General features: G+C 49.5%; 1 protein-coding gene across 2 annotated transcripts in view; it reads left to right on the forward strand.

Annotated features, from left to right (window-relative positions):
* Positions 1-17,118: 17,118 nt before the first annotated feature.
* The window catches only part of SLCO2B1 (solute carrier organic anion transporter family member 2B1), a 48,952-nt gene continuing 46,212 nt past the window's right edge, over positions 17,119-19,858 (forward strand). For both annotated transcript variants that reach the window (XM_014556581.2, XM_014556588.2), the window contains exon 1: positions 17,119-17,443. In XM_014556581.2, the coding sequence (XP_014412067.1) occupies positions 17,428-17,443 (16 nt within the window). In that variant the 5' untranslated portion in view covers positions 17,119-17,427. The remainder of the gene's footprint in view (positions 17,444-19,858) is intronic.

Genomic DNA, 19,858 nt, shown 5'->3' on the forward strand with positions numbered 1-19,858 from the left:
CTTCACCTTGACTAAGCGATCCAGGGTTGGGCTATGTTGACGTTCAGATTGTTGCTTCTCTGCCCCAATGACCCCTGGAATAGAACCACTTGGTTTTCCAAAACCATGTCCAGCTTCTTCTTCTAATGAAAACTGTCTTATGTCACAGAATATGTAAGTGTGGAAATGGCCCTGCAGATAGTTGAGTCCCTGATCCTTTCCTCACAAATAAAGAGTCAAGTTGGGGTGGGGATGGGGAGCAGCCCGAGGTCAACAACAGGTCAGTACCAGACTTAGTCCTTAAACCAGGCCCCTCGCTCTGACCTTGGACTCTTTCCACAAAGACGGGCCTCCTGGAGAATTTGGAAGCTCTGGTTTCCACCTGAGGAAAAGTTAGACCAAAGGTTTTATTTTCCTCTCTCTATTTCTGAGGCTGATGTCAGAGGCAGTTATGAATTTGTTTTGTTCTGAGGGCATTTTCAAACAGTTTCATATGGACTGGTTACTAAATAGAGGTTAATAAATACTAAATAAACATGCTAGAAAAGTGCTTTTTTTAAAAAATGGCTTAAGGAAGAGGTGGACTAGGCACATCTGCATGGAAAGAAGTCACAACAGCCAGGCCCCATGTCCTGGGCAGAACTGTTGTACACCCAAGTGCCTGTTAGAAGCTGGGTTATTATAAACCTTCAATAAATATTTTCTAATAAATGAATTAATGAATGAAGGGTTAACCTAAGTTAAACTGAACTTCTTCCCATTATGGACTAGTCAGGGGGGATTTTTTTTCCCTTTTATTTTAGCATCTAAATTGATACAAACCACATTTCCTTGAAAGATGCTGCAGTTCTAAGTTGTTCTCTCTACTGACTGGGCTCATGTAAGCAGGTTGTGCAAGGTTAACAGGGCAATCATGGAGCATCAGAGTCAGAAGACTCTTTAAAAGCAGGCAATGAAGTCCCATCCCCATTGCCCTCCCCCCATTTTTCAAATTAAAAAACTTAGAGAACGGAACAACTTGCTCAAGTCACACAGGGAGCTTGTGGCAGAGCAACATTGGAAGCCAGACTCCTGGCTCCCTGCCCAGGGCTCCCAAGGGTCCACCACGGGAGAGTCACTGAAGCTTCCCTGTCTGGCAGTACAGATCATTCTGGGTGTCATCATCCATGTTTCCCTCACTGACCTGGGGGTTCCATGAGCCTGGAGGTTGGCTCTGACTCTTTCCCTATAAAACCAGCATTTCAGAGGGGCCCAGTACCTGGCTTCTTGGTGTTTCCACAGGCACAGACTGGAGCACAGCTGTCCTGACCACCTCAGGGCTTTCCCTCTATCATCCCTGCAGAATCAAACACTTGATTCTGTGGGGAACTTCTGGTTCTGCTCCATTATTGTTGCTGATAGGGAGGGGAAGGCCCAGAGAGAGGCTATGCCTGGCCAAAGTCACACAATTAGTAAATCAATAACAGAGCCAGCCAGCCTGGAATGCTGTAAATTGGGGCAGAAAATTTTTAGCTCATTTCCCTTCTCTTAGAGCCCTTCTCATTGTGGGGTGAATGTCCCTAACTGCCTGTCCCCCTAAACTGTGCCCTTCCATAACCTTGTCCCTCCCTGGGCTCTGACAGGCTCTGGACACTTCCTTTGTAGCTCTTATATCTACATGAGGGTGGGTTGGCTCACCAGCAACCTGGGCCACTCCAGCTGCCCTGCTTCCAAGCCAGCACTGCCTCAGTGGGGAGAACCAGGTAGGGGCTGAGACTGGTTCCATTAAACCTCCCTAGCCTGCTAGGATCCTGCCCACTGTGGTCCCTTCTAATAGGGTCCTGTGTAGCATTTTTCTGGGGACTCCCAAGTGGCTGGTTAGCAGCTACTACTGGGCTTTGTTGATATTAGAACAACAAAATTAATGGTCCTCTCTGGGGCATAGAACTCTGTGGGCTATGGAGGCTCTCCCACTTATTGAGCAATAATTCATATCCCCATGTGACAGATGAGGAAACGGATACTCAGAGGTGAAAGAAATTGCCCAAGTCACACAGCAGGCCAAGGACAAGGCAGGACCAAAGTCTCAGGTTTGGTAACCCAGTCTAGCCTCTGAGCCAACCAGTTACACAAACAAGAAAAAGTTTGTGAAAAAAATATCTTTGTAAATGTAAAGTGCTGTTCTATTGGCCAGGGGATGGGGATACCCTTTGAGTGTTTTGAAGCTAGAGGAACAAGTATGACAGAGCAGAGAACCACTCAGTTTCCCAAATCATCTCTCTCTCTCACTCACTTGGCCTCTCTTACTCACTCTCACTCTTAGACTCCTTATAACTCTAAGCCCAATCCCCCTCCATGGAGTCTTCTGTGACTTCATCTTCTTCTAGCCCCCAGGGCTCTTGCTATCCTCTGGATTAACCAGGCTGGCTGCCTATGCCACCCATTTTAAACATTAGGAGAACTGAGGTTCATCATTCATTCCACATTGAATGAAGCTGGCTTTATGCTGTGTTCCTGATTACAGGGAATTGGCAGAGTCTAGCAGGGGCAGCCAGTGGAAAAAACTGACTGCCAATCATATCCAATGCGATCTGTGCTACGATAGAGTTGAAGGGCTCAGAGGAAGGAACAAAGCAGGTTTGCACCATGAAAGACAGCCTTCAGGTGAGTTGTGAACTGTAAGCAGATGAGGAGAGCTCTCCAGGCCAATAAGGCAGGGGCAAAGTCAGGAAGGGGTGGAAAGGTAGGAGTTAGAGGGGCAGACAGAAGTTTGTTTGGGATGCAGTATCGAGGGAAACTGGGAGTCTCAAAAGACGAGGCTAAAGAGGTCAGCAGGGCCAGAACCAGAAGGGTTTCAAATTCCAGGCCAAGGAATAAGAACTCAGCTTGAGGACATTGGAGAACCAGGGCCAGCCTTCCTGCAGGGGACTAACAGATGCATGTTTCAGAAAGATCACACCCACTGTCACATGGAGAATGGATTTAAATGGGAGAGGCTAGAGGCAGGGAGGCCAGTCAGTGAGCTAGACAGTGACAAGATAAATAGAGTGAAGGAAAAATGACAACAATGACAGAAACCACTGCCATTTACTGAGTGCTCATTTGTGCCAATGACTGTGCCCAGGTGGTCATGGTCATCGCTTAGTCCATCTGAGGAGTGGTTTTTATTATTCAACCATCTCCAAGGCCACACTTTTTAACTATCAAGAATCAGAGACTTTTACTTCAATTAAAAATAAAAATAAAATAATAATAATAAAGAATCAGAGAAATCCTCAAGAGGCAGGAGAGCCAGAATTTGATAACTGTGTATGAAAGAGTCCAAGACTCTTGGCATTCTAGCTCGGGTGACAAGGCAGATGGTGGTAATGTTGTCTGAATTTGAAGACCATGGTGGTGGGTGGTGGGTGGTGAGCAGTGTAGGTGGGAAGAACTTTTTGGAGGAAGGTGATGAGTTCCCTTTTGGACATGTTGCATTAGAGGAGCCCATGAGACATCCAAGTGGGGATGTCCAGCAGATATGGGAGGGTTTAAGTTTAGAGCTCAGGAGAGAAAGCTGAGTTGCTGACAGACTTGGGAAGGCTATGCTTTATGGAGCTAGGGAGAGAGTGTAGACTTAGAAGGAAAGAAATTTGGAGGAAACCAGCATGAGACTGAGGCAGAACAAGAAGGGCCTGCAAAAGATGCTGGGGAAAAAAATGGCTAGAGAGAGTGAAGCAAAGCCAGGGAGTATGCTATCGCAGAGGCACTCCAAATGCCATGTTTGGCCAGCAGCAGTAAAAGCTGCTGATGAGGGGAGAGTATAGTGCAGTGGTAGAATGCCTGCCTAGCGTGCATGAGGTCCTAGGTTCATTTCCCAGTATTTCCATTTATAAATAAATAAACCTAATTACCTCCCTCATTAAAAAAAAAAACAAACAAACAACAACTTAAGAGCTGCTGATGGGACTAGAAGAATGTGAAGTGAAGAGTGTGCAGGGGACCCAACAAGGAGGCGGTCACTGGTGACCTCAGGGTGAACAGGTCCACTGGAATGGTGGGAGTGGAAGTTTGGGGGTGGGGTGTGGATGTTTGAGGGTAAGTGGAAAAAGTGGATAACATTTTCAAGGTGTTTGGCTGTGTCAGGGGAGGGATAAATTAGAAGTTTGGGATTACCAGATACACACTACTATAGATAAAATAAATATTAAAGGCCTACTGAATAGCATGGGGAACTATATTCAATTTCTTGTAATAACATATAAGGGAAAAGAATCTGAAAAGAAAAAATATATATGTATGTATATATATAACTGAATCACTTTGCTATACACCTGAAACTAACACTGTAAATCAACTACACTTCAATAAAAAATTAAAAAAAAAAGATGTTTGGCTATGAAGAGACATGGATGGTTGGAGGGCAATGAGGGGTCAGGGAGGATTTTGTTATATTTTTCACTTGGAGGTGTTTGAGCACATTTCCCACCACTTGCTGGTGGAAATTAGCCAGTAGAGAAGAAGAGGAAGAAGAAATGGGAGAGGAAGGGATGGTCAGCAGAGGCAGAGAAGAAGAGCTTCTGAGCTGAGTATTTGGACTCCTGGTGAATCAGGTAGGGGAGAAGGAGGTTTTTTAAAAGAGAGAGAGACAGAGAAGGTGGGATAAACGTAAGATTACAGATTTAGTGGCACAGGTAGGGGGACAAGACTCACTGAAGATAAGAGTGGCAGGAGAATTTTGTGAAGATGCTGAGACTGCAGAGGAGAGTTTGTTCTGCATCGAATGGGTCTGGGGAGGCAGTATAGTGGATACATGCCCAGATCTTGATGCCAGACCAATTTGGATTCAAGCCCAGAGCTCTCTGAGCCTCTCTTTCCTCTTCTGGAGAATGGGGTTTGTTCAGTGTGGTGGTATGGTGCTGGTTGAGAAGAGGTGAAGGGTACCTGCAGGTGTCATAAGCATTTCCACCCAGGTAACACCAGCCCTGTCCCTCTCTCCTGGGTCCCATAACATTCTCAGCCCAGGTCTCTCCGTCCTGAGAAAGTGGGGAGGCCCAGAAATGTCCCCAGGAGGAGCCCATGTACCTCAGGAACATTTTTGAGTTCAAAACAGAGGACAGCCCGGTCCTCCGAAGTTCCTCCCAAGCAGAGGCCACCTGCCTGTGCCCTAGAAAGTCGTCAGTGACGCTCCGTCTCTCTCTGTCTCGCCCCTACAGTTCTTCACCTTCACCGGCATCAGGTTCTAACAGACGCGAGAGACTGGAAAGGGAGGGTGCTGAGGAAAGGGAAGTTATAAATATGTCCAGGGAGAGACTGGGCTGCCTCCCAGCATGGGTAGGAGGCTCCTGGAGCTCTGGGGAGGAGAGTCCAGAATCTGGGACCTCTGCTGGGGCCTCCAGCACTCTCATCACTGTGACTATCCTTCTCGCCACCAGGAGACAGTGTGGCATAAGCTTCGTGGGCCAAACATGCTTGGGTTCAAATCCTAGCTCATTCACTTGCCAGCTCTACTTGGGCAATGACTTCACTTCTCTCTGCCTCTGTCTCCTCTTTGTGAACCAGGGTAATACCACCAGCAATATTGGCTGGAGTGAAAGTTTAGTGAGGCACTCTAGGTAAGAGTTCTTTGCAAACTGTGAAGTGCTATGAAGAGTTTTCTCTGCCATCACCACCATAGCCACTGAGAGGCCACCCCCTGGATGTCTTCCTCTCTGAGGTTTTTCACCCTGGAAGGCTGGAGGCAGAGAAGCTGGCTGATGAAAGTTCTCTGAGGGTATGACCAGCCTCTTCAATGCTCACTGACTAAGGTCATGTAGAGGACAAGGATATTATCCTGACCATATCCATGTTCTTTCTGGAACCCAGTCAAAGGTGCTACCCTCAATACTCTACTCTACATTCAACCCTTGGCTTAAGAACTGACGGACAGATGATTGAGTCCTTAAACTAACCCTTTGGGACAGTTAAGTGCCATGGTGAGGGACATGAACTCTGGGGCCAGTGTACATTAAATTCTGGTCTGCCTCTTACCAATTGTGTAAGCCTGGGCAACTCTCCCAACCTCTCTGTGCTTCAGCTTTCTCCTCAAGTGAGGGGGCAAGTGGTGAGGGGACAGGTCTGAGGTATACATGCACTGCTATGACAGCCACTTCAGGTGAGGAGACTTGTAGTGAGTGGTAAGGTCTGAGGTACACGAGCACTGCTGTCTCAGCCTTCTCAGGTGACAGGACATGTTGTCAGTGGTCAGGTCTGAGGTACAAATGCACCCCTCCTCAGGTAAGGGGACATCAGTGAGTGGTCATGTGTGGACTCCAGGTGCACTGCCGTCACAGCCTCCTCAGGTGAAAAGGCGTGTGGTGTTGGTCACGTCTGAGGTCCACGTGCACTGCTGTCTCAGCCTTCTCAGGTGAGGGGACATGTGGCCAGTGGTCAGGTCTGAGGTCCACGTCCACTAGGTGATAGCTTCTTCAGGTGAGGGAGCGTTTGATATTGGTCACCTCTGAGGTACACGAGCACTGCTGTTACAGTCTTTTCAGGCGAGGGGACATGTGGTGAGCGTTCATATCTGAGGTATGTGTGTTCGGCCCTGACAGCCTCCTCAGGTGAGGGAACATTTGGCCAGTGGTCAGATCTGCAGCATAAGTGCACTGCTGTCACGGCTCCACTAGGGAGGTAACCTGTGGTCAGTGGTCACGTGTGAGGTCCACGTGCACTCCTGTTACAGCCTCCTCAGGTGAGGGAACTTGTGGTAAGTGGTCAGGTCTGAGGTACACTAGTGTTACCGGAGAGTAGGTTCTTATCACAGGAAGAATTCAGAGATGAAATAAGGAAATCAAGAAAGCTAAGCAAGGATTTATCATTAGCGGATAATATGCTCTCAAGAGGAGTGAGCAGACTCAAGTGAGTAGCTGTGCTGAGGTTCTTTGGCGAGCTGGTTATATGGGGTGTGAAAATGAGTGGGCGGAATATTCATTGTGGAGGGAGGGGCTATGGGTCATATTTCCTGATTTTCATCCCAGCTCCACCTTCCCGAGGGGAGGAGGGATTTTCGTCCTTAGTCTGGATTGGAAGTGTCACGGTGTCGGTGCATGATGGGTACTTCTTATCTGCAAGTCTAATTTTATTGTAATGAGGGCATAATGAGCAAAAAGTTATATTCAGACCCTGGAGATTCCTGCCTTATCCCACCTTTCTTTGTCTGCCTCCAGGACACTTTCCAACCCCCAATATGTGGTTACTTATCAGTCTGAAGGTTCCAGCTTTTCTTTGTCTGCCCCGCTATTCACGAGGGGTATGATTTCCTGCCATTTGGCCCGTGCCTCCCTTTCTTTGCTCATATCTAGCAAAGATGTGAGCAATTCAGAGATGCTCTAACATGAGCACTGCTGTCACAGCCTCCTCAGGTGAGGAGAACAGCCTTGGTAACCAGGACCCTGCCCCAAGCCTGCACTATTGTTTCTTGATTGTTTCTCACTTGTTTCTGCGTTCCCTCACTTCCCTGATTAGCAAATGTTTGAATCTGCCCTTTGGAGCTCACGGAAGTTCAAGGAAGCTGAATGAAGCTTATTTCCTACAAACAAGAAATAAATTTGTACCAGGGAGGAACCAATGGGGTCCTGCTCAGTATCACCCTCACCTAAGGTAATGCCCATGTACCTCAGTCCTGACTGTTCACCACAGCAGGAGGCTGTGACAGCAGTGCACTTGTACCTCAGACCTGACCACTAACGACTTGTCCCTTCGTCTGAGGAGGCTGGAATAGCAGTGCACGTGTACCTCAGACCTGACTGCTGACCACTTGTCCCCTCACGTGAGGAGGCTGTCAAGGCAGTGCATGTATTAAATGAATACAAGTTCATGTGCCCAACACACAGTGAGGCCAAACAATACCTAAATGTCAGAATTTGGAATACAGGAAAGTTTATTGCAGGACTGAGCAAGAAGTGATGGCTCATGCCCCTCAAACCCCAAACTCCTCGAAGGATTTCAGCAAAACATTTTTAAAGGCAAGGTGAGGGAGAAGCGTCTCAGGGTATGTGATCACCTTGTGCACAATTCTCTGGTTGATGCTGAGGTAATAGGGCAGTTAATGTTATCAATCCTTAGGTGCTAAGAGGTCAGGGGGCTAGGAGCTCATGATCAACAAGTAGTTAATTTCTTCGATTTGGTGGTGGTTTTCAGCATCTAAAAAACTCAGGAAATATGCATCAGATATTATTATCTAGGTACTTCAGAGAGGAGCCACAGCAGGGGTATGGAGGAAGTGACCTGTGCTAGGAAGTTCCCATAGGGTCCTGCTCGGTTACACAAATGTACCTCAGACCTGACCGCTCACCACAAGTTCCCTCACCTGAGGAGGCTGTAACAGGCTTGAACATGTACCTCAGATGTGACCACTGATCACAGGCTACCTCCCTAGTGGAGCTGTGACAGTAGTGCGCTTATACAGCAGACCTGACCACTGGCCACATGTCTCCTCACCTGAGGAAGCTGTCACAGTAGTGCACATGGACCTCAGACCTGACCACTGGCCACATGTCCCCTCACCTGAGAAGGCTGAGACAGCAGTGCACGTGTACCTCAGATGCGACCAACACCACACGCCTTCTCACCTGAGGAGGCTGTGACGGCAGTGCACCTGGAGTCCACACATGACCACTCACTGATGTCCCCTTACCTGAGGAGGGGTGCATTTGTACCTCAGACCTGACCACTGGCCAGCATGGTCCCTCACCTGAGAAGGCTGAGACAGCAGTGCACATGTACCTCAGATGCGACACACCATCAAGCGCCTTTTCACCTGAAGGAGGCTGTGACGGCAGTGCACCTGGAGTCCACACATGACCACTCACTGATGTCCCCTTACCTGAGGAGGGGTGCAATTGGGTACCTCAGACCTGACGCACTGACAAACATGTCCGTCACCTGAGAAGGCTGAGACAGCAGTGCTCATGTACCTCAGACCTTACTACTTACCACAAGTCCCCTCACCTGAAAGGGCTGTGATGGCAGAACTCATGGACTTCACACATGACTGCTCACCACACACCCCCTGACCTGAGGAGGTTGTCACAGGTGTACCTCAGACCTGACCACTTACCACAAGTCCCCTCACCTGAGGAGGCTGTGACAGCAGTGCTCATGTTAGAGCATCTCTGAATTGCTCACATCTTTGCTAGATATGAGCAAAGAAAGGGAGGCACGGGCCAAATGGCAGGAAATCATACCCCTCGTGAATAGCGGGGCAGACAAAGAAAAGCTGGAACCTTCAGACTGATAAGTAACCACATATTGGGGGTTGGAAAGTGTCCTGGAGGCAGACAAAGAAAGGTGGGATAAGGCAGGAATCTCCAGGGTCTGAATATAACTTTTTGCTCATTATGCCCTCATTACAATAAAATTAGACTTGCAGATAAGAAGTACCCATCATGCACCGACACCGTGACACTTCCAATCCAGACTAAGGACGAAAATCCCTCCTCCCCTCGGGAAGGTGGAGCTGGGATGAAAATCAGGAAATATGACCCATAGCCCCTCCCTCCACAATGAATATTCCGCCCACTCATTTTCACACCCCATATAACCAGCTCGCCAAAGAACCTCAGCACAGCTACTCACTTGAGTCTGCTCACTCCTCTTGAGAGCATATTATCCGCTAATGATAAATCCTTGCTTAGCTTTCTTGATTTCCTTATTTCATCTCTGAATTCTTCCTGTGATAAGAACCTACTCTCCGGTAACACTAGTGTACCTCAGACCTGACCACTTACCACAAGTTCCCTCACCTGAGGAGGCTGTAACAGGAGTGCACGTGGACCTCACACGTGACCACTGACCACAGGTTACCTCCCTAGTGGAGCCGTGACAGCAGTGCACTTATGCTGCAGATCTGACCACTGGCCAAATGTTCCCTCACCTGAGGAGGCTGTCAGGGCCGAACACACATACCTCAGATATGAACGCTCACCACATGTCCCCTCGCCTGAAAAGACTGTAACAGCAGTGCTCGTGTACCTCAGAGGTGACCAATATCAAACGCTCCCTCACCTGAAGAAGCTATCACCTAGTGGACGTGGACCTCAGACCTGACCACTGGCCACATGTCCCCTCACCTGAGAAGGCTGAGACAGCAGTGCACGTGGACCTCAGACGTGACCAACACCACACGCCTTTTCACCTGAGGAGGCTGTGACGGCAGTGCACCTGGAGTCCACACATGACCACTCACTGATGTCCCCTTACCTGAGGAGGGGTGCATTTGTACCTCAGACCTGACCACTGACAACATGTCCTGTCACCTGAGAAGGCTGAGACAGCAGTGCTCGTGTACCTCAGACCTTACCACTCACTACAAGTCTCCTCACCTGAGTGGTTGTCATAGCAGTGTACGTGTACACCCCTTAGTGGAGACAAGCCTGCAGCCCAGTCTATAGCCACTCACAAAGGTGCATTCTGAGGGGACACAGAATCAGAAAGGACAAGATACTGGCCCTAGGTGCTTGTCAAAGGAATGAATTCAATGAGCCCAAATGTTTGATTCCTCCTGTATATAGAAAAGCGCTAAATTCTTTATCTTGAGATCTCTGGTTTTCTTAAGTTAACAAGTAATCTTTTAATGTTCTGACTACCTGGTCTTTGTTGTAAAACTCCTATATATCCTAGCTCCTTCCCTACCTCTTCGGAGCAGTCCCTCAGAGCAATCTGAGAGGCTGTCATCCCAGGCTCGAGTTCTCAGAATTGTCCACTGAATAAAACATAGCTCTCAACTTTTAGGTTGTGCATTTACTTCAGTCGACACCTGTGACTTTACTGCATGTGTGTCAGACCTGACCCCTTATCCCACAACACTGAGCTGTACAGGGTTATATAAGATTAACATAGGTAGTTGGGAACATTAACTGAGTTAATACAAGTAAAGTACTTAGAACAGTGCTTGGCATGTAAAGAATGTCGGTCATAATTATCACATTCCTTTTATAGTTGAGGAAACTGAGCCTTAGAAAAATGAAGTAACTGTCCAATGCCACACAACGAGTTGCTTGCAGAGCTCAGGCCTAAGGGACTCCAAAGAGTGAATTGGTTTGCTTATGCTGAACTGCCTTCCTTTGTGGCTATTTCTGGAAGATGACTGATATTTTTCATTCAAGAGACGGGAGCCCCCAACAAAGGATACTTGGGGGGAGATTCTGTGGCCCTCTAGGCTCCCTTTCTGGGCCCAGCTCTGATTCAGACACCACCATAAAAACTGCTTGCTGGGGAGAGCCACCCCTGCCCTGGCCAGAGAGCAGGCCTGCTCCATTTGGGACACCTCAGGTCAGGTCTCTCCCCACAACTTCCTGGGGGAAAAAAAAAAAAGAGGAGGCAGACATTTAAATAAGGACAGCATCACTTCAATGGTGAGAGAATTTTAGACATGAGAGCCAGTAACATTTGGAACAAGTGAATGTAGGAAACGTGTGTGGAGTCAAGGGAGTGGGTGTGCTTCGGGTGGAACACGAGAAGGAGAGAACCAAGCAAAATGCAAACCGACAATGCTCTGAATAAACAGTGCTGATGAAAACAGGTTAGCCTGTTCTAGCACCACCTGAGAGAGTTAGAACAGAGGCAAGTTCAGGGTCCCACCCTGGGCCCTACTGCCAGTCAGAATCTTTCTTGCCTGTGCGGTTGTCACTGGAGTATCTGCAGAAGGCCAGCCTGGTTAGGAAGCAGCTGCCCGTGCTCACTCTGCTTCCTGCCTTCCCCATCTCCAGCTCATAACTCCATCAAGAGAGGAAGTGACTAATCTTCCTAGATGAAGCATGAGGCATGCTTCCCCAGCAGCTGTCATAAACTCCGCCTGAGTCACAGAGATGAATCCTAGGCAGTGACGGCCCTGGATTTCTGTAGCTAACCCCTGCAGTGCTACTCTGCTCCAGAGAATAAAATAGTAGTAATGTTTGCTGCGTACCTATTATCTACCTACCAGCCACTGTGCAAAGCACATCCACTTATTAGCCCCATCCTGCAGATGAGAAAACTGAGGCATAAAGAATTAAGTAACACATGGGTACTGAGTTTTGGTTTGAGAAGATTAAGAAGTTCTGGAGATGGATGGTGGTGATGGTTCCACAACAATGTAAATGTAGTTAATGCCACTGAACTCTACGCTTACAATGGTTAAAATGTTAAATTTTATGTTTTGGATATTTTACCACACATACACACCAAAAAACCCTACAAACAAGCAAAGAATTGAGTAACACAGCTATCAAGTAGAGAAGCCAGTAGTCCTGCCCCAAAGCCTTGTTCTTGACCATCCACTATTTTCTATCAGTTGCAAGTGGAGACTCTGATCTGGCAGGAGACAGAGAGGTAGGGGGCACTCCATATCAGGCTGAGAAAGATGGGTTTATCCTAAGGGTGCTGAGGGGATGGGGTGGGCGGGCAGGGTTTTAAGTACGGAAGGCCATGGTCAGATTTAAAAGCAGGAAAGTTCCCTCTGGCTCATAGGAAGATGGAGACTGGAGGTGGGGAGGAGGCTGAAACACAGCCCAGGCAGGAGCTGCTAGTGGCCAGGTCCAGAGCTGTGACAGCAGGATGGGAAGAAGTGGGCCAATTTGAGAAGCAGGTGTTAGGGGAGAGGGAGAGGCGGAGGCAGGCAGTGACTGCTCTCCCTGGCTCATTCTACCCTGTGCATATCAGCCTCCTCTGACAGTTGTCCTTCTGGCCCCCTCCTCCCGAACTGGGGTCCTGAAGGAAGATCCAGGGGCACAGATCTCCTTTCTGGCCACCAGGAGGCAATGTTACAAAGTCTGCAGGGAGTTAAGGCCCTTGCAGCCAGGGGCAGATACTTGCTCCCCTCTGTCTCCTCTCCCAGACTCTGCTGTACCCCCCTCCCCCATGTCCTCTCTCTCAGGAGCCAAATTGTTAATACCACAATCTTTCTTGTCCCACACGACACTTTACAAAAGCAGTTACATCTATTAGCTCATGTGCTCCCTCCCCAAAGACAGGGACAGAATAGAATGAGACCTACTACCACCACTTCATAATAAGGAAACTGAAGATCAAGCAGGAAATGGGACCTGACCAATGCCAGCCTCGTTGAGAAGCAGCTGCCCGTGCTCATTCTGCTTCTTGCCTTCCCCATCTGGTGGCAGAGCCAGGAGGGGCCAGGGGCCACAGGCCACCCACTGCCCAGTCTGGACACTGTGAGAGGGCACAGCCTACAGCTTCCACAGAATAGCTGTTAACAGTAGCCACCTCATCAGCCTGTGGACCCCAATTTCATCCTTGAGTGCCTTCCCACCTCAGAGGGCCTTCCCACCTCAGAGGGCCTTCCCAGTGATTGATTCCCATGGGGTTGTCAATGAGGTCAGACTGACCTGGCATGCACCTGATTTACTTCTTCCTCATCCTCTGCTTCCAGAATTACAAGAGTCATCACCATTACCTTCATCACCATTTTAATAAAGGTTTGCATCTGCTCAGCTCTCAGACTTAGCAAGCACTCATCCATCAACTCATCTAAATCTTAGGACAGCCCTGGGGAGGTATTTCATAGACAAGCACACTGAGGATCAGAGCTAGAACGTAGCCAGACTCAGGTCACTCAGCTAGGCCTCCAGGGAGTTTGCAATCTCTTGGGAAAGCTATGCCCATACAGAGTTGAAGATAGGGTGAGGTGATTGGGTTTAGTGCAGCCCTGCCAAGGGGTTTCCAGTCATCTCTACAGATGAGGAAATTGAGTCTCAGAGACTAACTGGGTCAGAATTGAATTATCTGATGCCCAAGCTCATGCTCTGTATGGGGCACAGGGCTGCGACTTTCAGGGAGGGGTGCCGAATTTCTAGCAGAGTACATATTCTCTACAGACTAGAGGGAGAGACTAGTGGGAGGTGGAGGCAGTTGGACCCAGAGGAACTGCTGTTAGGGCAGAAAGGCTTCTCCAGGAAGAAACTGCAGGAGAGCACAGCATGGGCTGTGCAAAGCTGGGTGGGCTGGAGGAGACAGTGGCTGTGCTGAACCAAGGTGGGTAGGGCTGGATGGCCAAGCTAGACACCCACCTGCCTACAGATCTATGCTTCTCCTCACACAGCTGGGGAATTTTCTGGGTTCTGAATCAGAAGCCATGCCAACAAAGACGGGAAAGTCCTGAACCCTTGGCACGACATGGTCTGTTTCTCATCTACCAGAGGGAGAAACTGAAGCCTAGGGAGAGACTGTGACTTCTCTGTGGTCAGAACACAGCAGAGCCTGCCCTTCTCCAGGCCTCAGTCTCCCAATGTGAAAAAGGGAGGGGTTGAATTACATGAGCTCCAAGTTTCTTCCCATTCTGACCTTCTGAGTACCATGTATCCATCCTTGCTGTCCTTGGCTCAGATCCCAGCCCCTGATATATCCTCCACATGTATCCCAGAGCAAGTCACATAGCCTCTCTGAGTGTCAGAGTCCTCATGGGTGAAATAAATATGACATTGTCTTCCTTGAGCAGATCTAATGAGCCATGAATGGCAGCATGTCAGCATAGCTTGAGGTCTGACTCCCAGGCAGCATCTGGGGGTGGGGAAGACTGAGACTCTGAATGAGGCTGTTACTTGTCTGCCTGGCCAAGGGCTCATTTATAGATATCCGCTCCTTGGCTGCCAGGCCAGAGGGAAGTGGGAGCAAAGGTGCTGAAGTGACAGTTTGGAGCCTTTTTCAAGAAGGAGTCTCTGGCTACTTTTTCCCTTCCCCCACCTGCCCCGCCCTCCTTCTTCTGGGCATCCTCACAACAGTCTTGAGGGTAGGCGCTTTGATGTCACCATCTCCACTGAACAGATAAGAAGACTGAGGCTCAGAGAAGAGACAGGACCCACAGCAAGGTAGTGACAGAGCTGGGACCAGAATAGAGTTCTCTCCCCTTGTACTCAGATTCAGATTGTTCTACAAAATGAAGTCTCCTATTTTGCTTGGTTTGCGAAAAGACATTTCCCTATGTGGGTTGACTTAAAGAGGGGAAGGGCTTGGGTTCTGCAAATGTTCTGGGTTTCACAAGCAGCATCAGACTCAGTGTAATGCATGGGACTATGCAAACATCACGGGGCCCTGGAAGCTGCAGGGCTCTGCAAACTGTGCCAGGCTTTGCCAACAGCAGGGGACTCTAAAAAGGCATTAAGCTTTGCAAACTGTGGGAATCCGTAGATGGTGTGATCCACACACATCATGAGGCTCTGTAAAACATCCAGGGCTCAGCAAACACTACACTGGCAAGTGGCAAAGACAGGTTGCAAACCAGATTGGCTGAACCTCAAGCCTGGGCCACCCTGAGTGGGACCTCATTGCAGGATTAGTCCAAAAGCTGTCTGAGGGCCTGTTAGCCTAACTCCCAGAAGGTCTCTGGGACTGGGCTCTTGCTCCAATTCCACAGCTGAGTTCAGGAATATTCTTGGATATTGTGATAGGTTATAAATGAAGGCCGCTCATGCCTGAGGTTGCTGTATGTTCTGTGCCCTGAGGAGTGCTGTGCATTGTTTTACTCAAAGTTTGATGAAATGAACTTAGCCAGTAAGCTGGTCCCAGCACGTAACCAGGCCATTCCATGTGCAGAATTTCTGCAGCCTCCTGGGCCAAGATGGGGGGCACATGAGCCTCCAGAAAGTCTAAAGGGACCTTATCTCTCTCAACAAAGCACCTGCAATTTGGAGTCTGTCTGGAAGGCTGCACCTCTGCTAGTCTCTGTGAAGACTTGCAGTGCCAACTTTGGTTTGAAGGATTTAGAGAGAGAGAGCCAATTTGGTTTTCCCAAGCAGGACCAGGGACCCAGCCACCTCTTGACTTTTCTCCAGGCAACAGTCCTACATTTTCATTTCTGGTTTCTCAGCGATTCGTTCACACTATGAGTATCCATTGAGGGCCTACCTACTATGTGCCAGGCCAATCTGTGATGATTTCAGATACTCCCCACATCCTTCTAGCATCCCAGAAAGCCACGAGGGCTGATGTATGTCTATCACTGCACCCCCAAAAAGCAGGACTCCAATCCCACATCCTTCTTTCATGCAAGGACTCTATTCTTGGAACTGGGTCAGGTTCACTTCTGTATCTTGGATTTGGGGAAACCCAGAAGTCTTCCTCAGAAAATGCAGCCTGGGTAGAGGAAAAGATCTGGTTCTGGCATCAGAGGTTCACGGCATGACCCCACCACCTACTAGCTTAGTGGCCTCTGGGCAGTTACTGAGACTCAATGCCTCCTCTGTAAAATGGGGGAATAGTAACAGGCCCACAAGTTCACTGCGAGGACACAACAAGGCCTCCTGTGAAAGTGCTGAGCAAGCCTAAAGAGGTAAACCAGCTCACTTTCCTTTTCACTGCCTTGTTCTGAGTCCTGCCTCTGCCACTCCCTTCTCTGGTCTCTAGACCTCAGGCTTGGCTTCTTTCTCACACACTGAAGTTGGACAGCAGCCCTTTGAGTGAGAACTATTCTCCCTTCATTATAGATGAGGCAGCTGAGGCACTAAGAGTTTCAGGGACTTGCCTAAGGCCACGTGATCAGCAAATGACAAGGCTGAAATGGGACTCAGGTAGGTCCGTCTGGCTCCAAGACCTCCATCCTCAGTCTTTAGTCCAGAAAACTCTGAGACACTCCTATTTGCCTTTCTGCTGTCCACGCTCCTCCACTGAGATGGCCTTATTTTATGGAGGTGTTACCGTGAGTCCCTGTCCCCCAACAGATGGTTGTGGCCTGTGGCCGTTGAGTCCTAGTAGGTAGGGTCCCTCCTTGCTCTGGATGCATTGAATTCAGAGAGGAGATGGGCATTCAGTGAGAGGGGATGAGAGCTTGAAGGGGACAGAGGCTCAGTGAAGGAGATCATTGGGGAAAAAGGCTTTGCATGGGGCTCATGGAGGGTGAAAAATACCTGTGACTGGGACAAGAGTTTGGTGGGGGAGGAGGCTCAGAGCAAGAATGAGGGTGCAGAAAACAGACTGGAAAATCAGGAATGAATGACTCCAGGGCTGGGAGGGGCTGGCGTGTCAACATTCCCTCTGCCCGCCCCCCCCCCCCCCACCTCTTCACTGCTGGGAAGAGAAAATATCCAAGGGAAATGCCAAACAAAGAGGCTGGGAAGGAGCAGGCTGAGGGGAGGCTAGTCAGCAGCCTCCTCCCATCAGTGGGGCTGGATCTAAACAAACCCAGCCTCCTCCACAAGTCTGGCCCTGGGCTGCCCCAGCCAGACATCAGAGGAATTCAGAGAGAGAGGAAACAAGTGACTAAGGGAGCTAGGCACTTGGAGAGTGGGATCAAGATTGAGCAGGACTTCTTAATTCATACCTGGAAGAGGTGGCTACTGTCCAGTGTGGCCCAAGAAGCATCGATCAACTCAGTGCGTGGAGTCCCCACGTTGGAGCATCCCTGCTTGGAAACCAGCTGCTGTCTCCAAGAGCCCCCAATAAGTTCTCACTCCTTCTCCCCTGCTCAACTCTAGTCCTGAGGTTGAAATAGGGGCTGAAACTCACTGCATCCCAGAAGTCATGGGACCCAGGATAGGTAAGTCACCACAAAGTCAGGAAGGGACATTGGGAGGGAGTCTGGGGGCCACATTGCCAGTGCAAAAGGTGAAGCTGCAGAGCTAACATGTGTGTGCTGGGATGGGCGGGGAATGGGGGAAATGGCTTGCAGTTTTCTACACAGAGCCAGGCATATGGCCGGACCTAGTGAGGGTGTGTGGAATGAATGAGTGAATAAGCAGAGGGTCAGGAAGGGACACTGTTTACTCAGCTGGAGGCAGAGAACCCAGCCTAACCTCCCTGGTGAAACAGAGAAACTGAAAGGGTAACGGAAAGGGGCCCCCCGACTGCTCACAGAGCCCTGTTCACCCTCTGAAGCAGGCAAAGATAGAGACAGAAAAGAAGACAAAAACAGAGATACGGAGCAGTGAAATCAGAAACAGAGCAAGTCCAGAGACACAGAGTCAGACAAAGGCTGAGACAGAAGGCCAGAGAGAGACAGCGGGAGACAAAGATCAACAGGTGTCAGCTGGAGTGTGCAGGGGCAGGGGCCACCAGCCTGGGAGAGGGCTGCAGAGGAGACCCAGAGAAACAGAGAAGTGGAGACACACACACACACACACACACAAACACAGAGAGAGAGAGAGAAAGAGAGAGAGAAAGAGAGAGAGAGAGAGAATCAGACAGAGACAGATACAGGGGAAAGACAGGCCTGCAGACAGAGAATCAGAAAGATCAACACAGAAAAGAAGTGGATTCAGAGAGATACCTGCAGAGACCTACATGTGCTTGTTGGCGGTGGGGTGGGAGGAGGCGGGAGCGGAGTTGTCTTGAAGCCTTGAGAAGCCAAGCTGGAGTGTGACCCAAGCACCATGTGGGGACGGCAGCCATTCTGGGAACAGAGCGCCCAGCTGAGCATTTCTTGGGCAGGAGGAGGGAGGTGGAGAAAACAAAGGGTCTTCAGATAGAGTGGCCCTCAAGCTGGAAGCCCTGTGGGGATCACCTCTGGCCTCCCTCCAGCTATCTGTGTGCCTCACTCCCACTCAGGCAAGGCCAGACTCGCATCTGGAGCTGCAGTGTGTGGGTTTCCTGGGCTGAGCAGGCAGACATGGCTGTGCTGCAGTCATGGCTTGAGGACCATTGTATGGAAGGAAGGGTGGGATGGATGCTTCCTCTGGGGGCCTCACAGGAGAGATGACAATGAGGTAAGATATGGGTGGGTTGGTTTGAAGATGGGCAACTGATAAACCAAACTCCCAATCAGCCTTAGTGTGCTATGGGATTGGAGGGTTGGTGATCCTACAGGAATGGGAAGAAACTAATGACTCTGGCTATACTGTGCCTGTCCCCCAGCTGTGATTCTCATCCCTGCACGGCTCAGCTCTGGAATATTCTCTAGCTGCTCCTCCACCTCCTACACATACAGCAGGAGGCTGACCCCAGCATCTGCTCAATGAGCCACCAGAAGCCACCTGTGACCTCCCTTCCTGAGCCTCAGTCTGAGCTGTGGCCAGGATTTCCCACCACACCCCATGCTCTCTTTCTGGTCTGAGGGATGTTGGGGTAAGATGAGGCAGGATATAGAGCCTGGAGCCTGGGAAAAGACCAATGCCTGAGGAAGAGGGGCCAGCTGTCCTAGCCAGGGACCCACATCAGAAAGAGAGAGGAGTCAGGGTCAGATCTAGCCTTCAGCCATGCCCCACCACCAACTCACCACATGCCTTTAAGCAACAAGCAGAGCTTCCCTGTCTGTGAGGGCGGGGCTTGAGAAAATGATCTCCCCAGGCCATTCCCATTTTGAGATTCCCAGTAGCCCTTTCCCTACCTCTGCACCTTTACTCAGCTTTATCTTCACCAAGAAGGCACCTACCCACATCCCATTCTGATGACATTTGTCCTGTTTTCTAACTCTTTCAAACACCAACTCTTCTAGGGAGCCTTTCAGACTGATTCTCCCAGCTGGAAATAACCGCTCTCATATGTTGTTGACCTTCTCTTTGTTCATCCTTCCTTGTTCCTGGTGTATCTACTGCTCACTCCAGTCCTAGGGTCAAATTTGGGCCAACCCAGGGCAGGGAGGTGGGGCAAGGGAAAGAACCAGCAGCCCTAGGTTTAAATTGCAGCACTGCATCACTAGTTTTATAAGAATGCAGTGACATGCCCTCACTCTTTAATACATGAGGAAACAGATGCTCAGAGAGGGCAAGTGACTCGTCCAAGGTCACCCAGCAATCAAGCAACAGAGTGGAGGCAAGAACCCAGGTCTGTCTGATGCCAAAGCCCTTTCCTGTCTGTGCCATTAACCTTGGGGCTTCCTCTTCCCTCTCAAACACCCCATGCCGGTGAGCCTCCACCCACTTTGGGTACTTCTCCACTGATTTCAGACAAAGTAAGTTTTTCTCCGGGAGCTAATGACTAGCGAGTGGGCAGGAGATGAGAGCTATTTCCTCCCAGG

The sequence above is a fragment of the Camelus ferus genome, chromosome 10, assembly GCF_009834535.1.
Source record: "Camelus ferus isolate YT-003-E chromosome 10, BCGSAC_Cfer_1.0, whole genome shotgun sequence".
NCBI lineage: Eukaryota > Metazoa > Chordata > Mammalia > Artiodactyla > Camelidae > Camelus > Camelus ferus.